Genomic DNA, 8,119 nt, shown 5'->3' on the forward strand with positions numbered 1-8,119 from the left:
AGCAGGTTCACATACTAGCTCCAATAAAGATCTGAAATTGAAAAGCCCATTTCTTCCAGCTGAGAATCATTTAGCAAAGGTCCAGGCGGTTTCCTCTGCCATGAGAATAGGTGTGGAAATTGCCAGACTTCAGTTACAGCTGGAATGGAATGTATGAACCACAGGGCAAAATCTGACCAACCGACTACCCAGACCTGGTCCGATCTAATCAATACGTATTGCTGTGCTCTTCCCAAGTGAAAATGCTATAATCTCCTTATGACAGAAATGTCTCTGCAGACAAAAGACTTTTTTTCCCTGGAGCTAGCTCCTTTAGGTGCTAAATCAAAGATTGAATTGTTCCTTTTATTCAGAGATTTCAGAAAGGACTTCTTGGATAAGTTCCTTTAAAATGCAGCCTTGGCTCAGAATAGATAACATTTTGAAAAGACACTGTGATTTCCTGGCAAAGAACTTTCACCAGCATCATTCAGGCTGAAAATCATAAACTAGTTTCCTACTTCAACAATTAAGGCTCCTTTCCAGAATAATTCAAGTGAGCTGCGAGGACTCCCTGATTTCCGTCATCTGAGAGCCACGTCCCTTTTTCACTTGCCCTCTTCCATGGGGCGGGGTGGGGGGACCTTAAAACAAGCTGTGCTAAATACATTATTTACCTTAATTTTCTCATATTAGGTTTCTCGATATATGTTTAAGATAAACAGGATTGCACAGACACAGAAAGGGGTTTCAAGGAGTCAAGTCATTTCCCTAAGATGACACAGCATAAGTATTTTCGACTGAAGAGTGTAAGTTCATGCTGCCTGGTCCTGCACAGGGCAGCTGGGCGCTGCTGTTGCTGAAGCCTGTGAACCCAGGAGCTCAGGAGGCTGAGCCGGGTCCTGCTTCAGTGCAGAACAGTAAGATCACAGGGCAACTGGGCACTGCTGCTGCTGAAGCCTGTGAACCCAGGCGCTCAGGAGGCTGAGGCTGGAGGATTGCTCAAGGTCAGAAGTTTGTTTGCGACCAGCCTGTGTAATACAGCAAGACCCTGTATTTAAAAATGTTTAATTAACCAGGTGAAGCGGCTTTCACCAATAATCCTAGCTATTCAAGATGAGGTGGGAAGGTCGCTTCAGCCCCAAAGTTAGATGCTGCTGTAAGCTTTGATGTCACCACTCCAGCCTGGGTGACAGAATGAGGACTTGTCCAAAAACAAGGAGCTCAACTGATCCTAGTCAACTGAGTTACTGGCACCTACTGCCCCTACTCATCAAAGACAACTTCTGAATTCATTCAGGGCTTTTTCTTCAAGGCAACAAAACCTTAAGTATCAGAGCAGGCTGGGCTACTGTCTGGGTTTGAACCGTACTTGTCAGACTTTGGAAAAGACACCTCAGTCTCATCGTGGCTAAAGGGGAAGAAGGTTTCCTGAGGACCACACATCCTCTTTCGTGTAAAACGCCTGGCCCCGGCGCCTGGTGCCCGGCAAGCCTTCCACCAGTGTCAGGTGGTATGGTGATCTGAAACACAGATTACTTCTTAAGACTATTTTCCAGGGACGTATTTTGATTTCCTTTCCTGTGACTATTCACTAGCCTTTTGAGCTCGCTTTCCCTCATGATATATTACGTTGGAAGGGATGGTACTTAATTCAGTAAAGTAGTGGGTATGACAATCGTATTTTGTATAGCATTCAATAGAATTATCTGCAAAATGGGGTCACCAACCAGCTGGCACTTCCAAGAAAAGTCATTAAGGCTTGCTCTAAAAACAATCCATTTACTTTTTTGCTGAGGCTACAAAAGGAGATTGATAGTTCTACAGACTGTTCTGCAAGGTTCTTGGCTTTCTAAAATTCGTCACTAAATGTGTAATAGAATATTCAGTTAGCCAATTAGGTATTTTTTATTTATTTATTTATTTATTTTTTGAGACAGAGTCTCACCATGTCACCCTTGTTAGAGTTCTGTGGTGTCACAGCTCACAGCAACCTCCAACTCTTGAGCTTAAGCAATTCTCTTGCCTCAGCCGCCCAAGTAGATGGGACTACAGGTGCCCGCCACAATGCCCGGCTGTTTTTCGGTTGCATATGTCATTGTTGTTTAGCTGGCCCGAGGTGTATGTGGCTGGTGCCGTAACCACTATGCTTTGGGTGCCGAGCGAAATTTTTAGTCACAGATGCCTCATTTGCAATAAATAAAATGAAATATGCTTATGTTGGTAGAAATATACTAGAATAAAATACGGGAACGGAAAGAAAATAAACAACGTTAATCGTTATTAGGTCATTATAAGCAACTTGTCTTAATAAATTTAAAGATAGTAAAGGTATAACAGAAGTTTCCAAATTCCAAAAAAAAAAGAAAAAAAAGAAGTGACAAAATCATCTTATAGGGTGCCCGTACTTCAGTGGTTAGGGCGCTGGCCACATGCTCTGGGGATGGTGGGTTGGAACATGGGCCCAGGCCCACTAAACAAAAACAACAACAGAATAGCCAGGGGTTGTGGCGGGCACCTGTGGTCCCATCTACTCAGGAGGCTGAGGCAAGACAACCACTTGAGCCCGAGAGTTTGAGGTTGCTGTGAGCTGTGATGGCACAGCACTCTACCAAGGGTGACAAAGTGAGTCTCTGTCTCAATTTAAAAAAAAAAAAAAAATCGTCTTCCAAAGAGAAGGATTAGTAACTTTGATATTTCATTAGTATTTACAAAATGGTAGAAAAAAACAAATAGAAAGGGGGCAAAGCTGACCAAGTGTTTGTAGATGAAAAATAAATCCCAGTCAAGAATAATTTCTCCTTGTTGTTACAGTGATTTAAAAAATGTATTTCTGATTAGTATTTAAAACCACGAGAAAAACGCTTATGGTACGTTAAGTAGATAGAGGGCTGATGGGTAGGTAGAAAGACAGAATGAAAACCACTTATTAGAAGAAAATATAGTAAATGATTGGCATTACTATTTCAAATGAGTAGGAGGGTTATTTTTGTTTTCTTCTTCTTCTTTTTTTTTTTTTGTCCTACTCTAATATGAAATAGGAAGAGAAAAAGAGACCTTTGGAGGCTGGAAATATCAGGCTTTGGAGCAACATACAGAGGAGATGGACGGGGCAGGGTAACACAGCGGAGCCCTCTAGAAGTTTCCTCTGCAGGAGATGCTCTCTGAATGTGCTCTGGCAGCAGGGCCACCTCCCCTGGGAGGACACACACATCCACGGGCACCTAGAGAACTGGAAAGTCACTGGGCTGCCCTCCTTTATAGTGACCCCCAAAGCACACAAAACTATTTTTATATGTATTTGCTGAATCCGTACTACTACAGAAAGGCTTTCCAAAATTTACTTTAGAAACCACCAGTGTCAATAGTTCCAAGAACGCAGCCCAGGCAGGCATGATTACATTACAGAAGCACATTTCACTTTACAGATACCAGGATTTATTTATGTATGTCTCCTTTCTGGCTGAAATAAAGTGAAAAGAAATCCGTTCAAGGCTGATCATTCTTGACCCATGTGAACTTTTCCCAAAAAGTCACATATATATTTTGAAAAAAAATTTTTATTTTGAGTCAGAGTTGAGCTCACCCTGTATGTGACATCATAGCTCATAGTAACCTCAAACTCTTGGGCTCAAGAGATCCTCTTGCCTCAGCCTCCCGAGTAGCTGGGACTACAGGCATGTGACTACACATGGCTAGTGTTTCTTCTATTTTTAGAAGCAACAGGGTCTCAGTCTTGTTCAGGCTGGTCTGGAACTCCTGAGATCAAGCAATCCACCTGCCTTGGCCTCCCAGAGCGCTAGGATTATAGGTGTGAGCCACTGCGCCAGGCCTTTATTTAGTCTAGCTTACTGTCAGTGCTGATTCTTCAAGTTTCACCATCAGCCTCTACCAAATGGAGATACTTCTACATCATAGCTTTTCCCTGGCGAAGTCCTGCATGAGGCTGCCTTAAAATGCCTTGTGGGACTTACTCAGCCTTCACTGTGGTCACCGACCCTGGACTAGAATCATGCCACTGTATTTTCAAATTATAGAGCATACTTGCATGAGATTAAAAACTGTATTCGCACATCAATTCAATAATATTTACTGGGAACCAAACACACTGGTGTACAAAAATGGCACACTGAAATAGTTTACCATAATGGTACACAAAGCCTTCTTTATCCTAAACCATTACCATATATCAGGAACTAATTCTACTGAGAGAGCCCAGACTGAGATTTCAAAATTATTTCTCTCTCAGTAATACTATAATGAATAGACATGTAAGCCGAGAGATTCATTTCAGTTCCTCAAAGCTTCCAAAAACCAAAGGAAGCATCTCTTCCACTCATTCTAGAACTGCTCAGATGCGCTTAAGGCCAGTCCCCACTGTGACTCTAACGATGGCAGAAAGGGTTCCAGGAGTTTCAGTAACTTTATTCAACGAGTCGCGCAGGAGAGAAATTATTCTCAGACAAATATCGAAAACAACAGGCAGAAAAACAAACCCTGGTATTTGGTTTTGAATACTAAACACTTAAAGAAAAACCCACCAAAGCTCATTATGATTCCTCATTGCTAGTTATGTAAAATCCATATAATTATACTAATCGCCTTCTAAGTAGAATTAAATAACAACCGTACCAGCCCAGCAGGGATTGCCACGTTGGAGTTTATCACAAGCATCCTCAGCACACAGAGGAAGCCAATTTAGCTCTTCCTTGTGTTTCATTTCCTGTCTCATCTTACTAGATTGTTCCATCAACTCAGTTCAATGATGCTTTATGTAGTTAAAATACAGCCAAAATACCATATTTCATGAAATAAAAGATATTTTTACACCATACAGTTACAGTTCTGGTACCACCAATCTGAACGGAAAGGCTTTAGACCAAACTGAATCTATTTAAACAGATTTAAAAAAACCACTTAAGTTGCCAAAAGTACAGACTTTCTTTTCAAGGGTTTTCTACCATGCTGATTGCAAAGGGAAATTGTTCTTTCAACACATTATCCGAATCAGAATGGGAGAACTAGGATCCTCTATTTATTGAAGAGCTTATCAAGCTGAGAAATGCTTTAAATAAAGAGCTAAAAAAGAAAGACTGTAGTTACAAGTTTCATTTTCAAGGTCTGACAAACTCCCCTACTGAACATCAGAAATGAATGATCCAACAGTCTCAATTTCTAAGCATCAGAAACTCTTTTTCCTAGTCCTTGCTAACTTCTTAGGTTCCCCAGACACAGAATAAAGCACCAATCAATCGAACAGCTGTGGAGGGCGTAAGCACACAGCACGTTTCACATTAAACAGATGAAAACTCATCTGAGATCTTGCTCAGGGCCTTGCTTTCAAACATTCTCATAATTAGTCACTTGCCATCAAATTTGAATTAAGGGCATCTATATATAGTTTCCTTACTCCATCACAGCAGACTTCTGTAAGAACGGAGGAGTTTTGGAACAGAGGCCCCCAACAGCTGGATATCTTGCTTCAGGCACTTGCTAAAGGCATCAGAACAAACTGAGAATAACCTCCCAGGCCTCAGAAGCTCTGCAGTTATTTTCTGACATTCAAAGCCACCAGATTATCCTAAAACTAACACATACATGGTATCTTTTAATTCTTATCTGTGTTGGGGGGAGGGGGACACCTTACTGCCCCCAAGCATGTTAGGAGGCCATTTCTACTGCAAACACAAATCCCATCCCCCTCTCAGACTTAGTACACTGTCCCTTAGTTAGGACACAGGATGGATTATGGACATGATCTTCCAAAGCAGATAATGTCTTGGGTTAGAAACTAGTGAACAGAGAAGTTAAATATACTTACATGAAGAAGTATTTGCTCCTTCTGTTGACACTGATATTCTAATGGGAGACTCTATAAAACATAAAAGTGGAATGAGGGTTTACTGAGTCATGCCACGGGGCCTCTTAAAGTAGAAACTTTGCAGGCTTGGGTATCACCTGGAAAAAGAGTGCTTGAACACAGGGCCACAGAAAAGCTGAAGCATTTTTAAGTCAAAGGAAGGTATGGCAAAGGCAAAGATCACAAAGGACTATTTCTGTTATCTAGACCTGAAGACTTTTAGAGAAGAAGATGAAACCAAGTCTACCTGCACTCCAACTGCTATATTTGGAGAAATACTACTTTGAAAAGATCCATACTACAGGTGAGACAGGTTACTGTTTCTTGATTTTTAGAAATATAAAAGCAAAAAGAAGAAACCCCTATACTGAGAATGAAAGTTAACTTTCACGCATACCAAAAAAAAAAAAAAAAAAAAAAGAATATTTTCAGGCCACTTGGATCTGCATAAATACCCTGGCCCTGCTGAAAAAACTCCATGCAAGGTTCACCCGAGCAATCACATGAGGGTCACACAAGACATGCTAAGTCAACCGCACAGTAGTTGGGGACGCGTAGGAGCAAGAGTCTCTGAGGACAGAAAGACAAAGGCAGGGAAACCAGGGGGTAAGTACAGGCAGAGCATTAAACATCACTCATGCAGAAAAGAAGCAGGGGACTGATGGGTTTTCATTAGTAAGAAATAAGAGAAACTTGGTACCAAAGAGGGATGGAAATCCAAACCCAGAAAGCTATCCAGACTTAAGGCACAGTCGGGAGGTCACAGTCACAGTCAGTCTAAACCCCCCAGACAAGAATCATATGAATTTAAAAGCTCAGGTTCTCAATGACGTCTAAGGGAGGCAGATGATGAAGAACTTCGATTGCAGAAACTCCTGAAAGGCGAAGAAAGTCAGAATATCCAACTATTTTCTTTCTTTTTTTCTCTTCTTTTCCCTCCTTCCTTCCCATCTTTAAAATGAGGGGAAATGATGTCTTATTTCACAAAGCTGTTGTGCTTATCTAAGGAGATGTGGAGATCTTTGTGAATAAAAAGGCACCAGGCAAGACCAAGTTAACATCGTAGCTCTGAAATGAGCTTTCAATATCAAGCCCCCCATAATTTGCTTAAAAGAATGATATTTAAATATTCTAATGTTCTGTATAGAATTAGAGAAAAAGAAAAATTAAAAGTATACATATATATATATGTATATGAATCTACACAGTAGATTCATTAAATTCATAGCCAGTGGAGAAATCTATTATGGTGATAGTTGCCTTAGTAGAGTTGGGTTCCAAGTAGCCAATATTTGCCCAGACTAGAACTGCTATTAGCAAATATTTTAGGCAAGTGAAAAACCAGCCCAAAAAAAAAAATGCAACAGCAATTTTTAAAAGTCAGGCTATATATATATATGTTTTTAAGTTTAATGATCCACACCTGGTCTTTAGAAACCCAAAGGTTAGAGATTAGACACTGATACCTTATCCAAATGTACTCTGGTGACTTAAAAAAAACAAAGGCAGCTGAGAAAATCTCCTAGAAAGATCTAAACACTGAGCTTATAACCCAGATGTCTCCTTTTGCCAACTGTCTAATGTCACTCAGTCAGTTGTGCCTAGATGTAGATTTCTTTCTCTCGTGTGTGCTTCTCAAGCCCAGGTTCAGACACACCCCAAGAACCATCCTCCCTTAAGTAAAGGCTAACACGGCAGAACCAAGTTGAGAAAAGTTCTAAGACAGAAAACAAGAAACAGCTGAGATTTAGATGCAGCAAGGGCTCTGATTAGTAGGAGAAGCAGCCAGCAGCTACGTGTGTCATTCTGGTTAGTAAGATCCACCAGGCTTGTTTTCCTTACCTGAGGACACATACGGTCTTTCAGTTGAGGCTGGCATGCCAGTGATGATCTCTGCAAAAAAGAAAAGGTGATAGGACATTATGATGTATAATCACGAGGCTGGGAGCCGGTACCACAGCCTACCATCCAACTCTAAATGAGCAGGAAGGAAGGAAGTATTGCACGGGGGTGATGAAAGGCCGGGCGTTAGCCACACACGGAGTGAGAAGTGCTAAAAAGCACAGTCCAGATAAAACAGTTCTTCTTTCTTGGGCAAAGAGCATGAGATCAACCGTGCTGGAATAATTAGGAAGAATTCACTGTCCCCACTCAGGTCACCGAGGGAGCCACGAAGACAGAGGGAGAGTGAGCTCCTTAGAAAGAAAAGTAGAAATCAGGTCATGAAGGGGGTTAAAGCTGTAGCATCCAACACTGTAGTCAGAGTTTCTAAGTTACAGA

The 8,119-nt window shown here is 41.2% G+C and overlaps 1 protein-coding gene across 1 annotated transcript in view; it reads right to left on the reverse strand.

Annotated features, from left to right (window-relative positions):
- Positions 1 to 5,584: 5,584 nt before the first annotated feature.
- The window catches only part of LOC111727366 (pro-neuregulin-1, membrane-bound isoform-like), a 22,433-nt gene continuing 19,898 nt past the window's right edge, over positions 5,585 to 8,119 (reverse strand). Inside the window, exons 4-5 of the mRNA XM_023517017.1 lie at positions 7,682 to 7,732; positions 5,585 to 5,851 (exon numbers count right to left, since the gene is read on the reverse strand). Coding sequence (XP_023372785.1) covers positions 5,787 to 5,851; positions 7,682 to 7,732 — 116 coding nt within the window. The 3' untranslated portion in view covers positions 5,585 to 5,786. The remainder of the gene's footprint in view (positions 5,852 to 7,681; positions 7,733 to 8,119) is intronic.

The sequence above is a fragment of the Otolemur garnettii genome, unplaced genomic scaffold (genome assembly GCF_000181295.1).
Source record: "Otolemur garnettii isolate 467f Iridium unplaced genomic scaffold, OtoGar3 scaffold00102, whole genome shotgun sequence".
Lineage (NCBI taxonomy): Eukaryota > Metazoa > Chordata > Mammalia > Primates > Galagidae > Otolemur > Otolemur garnettii.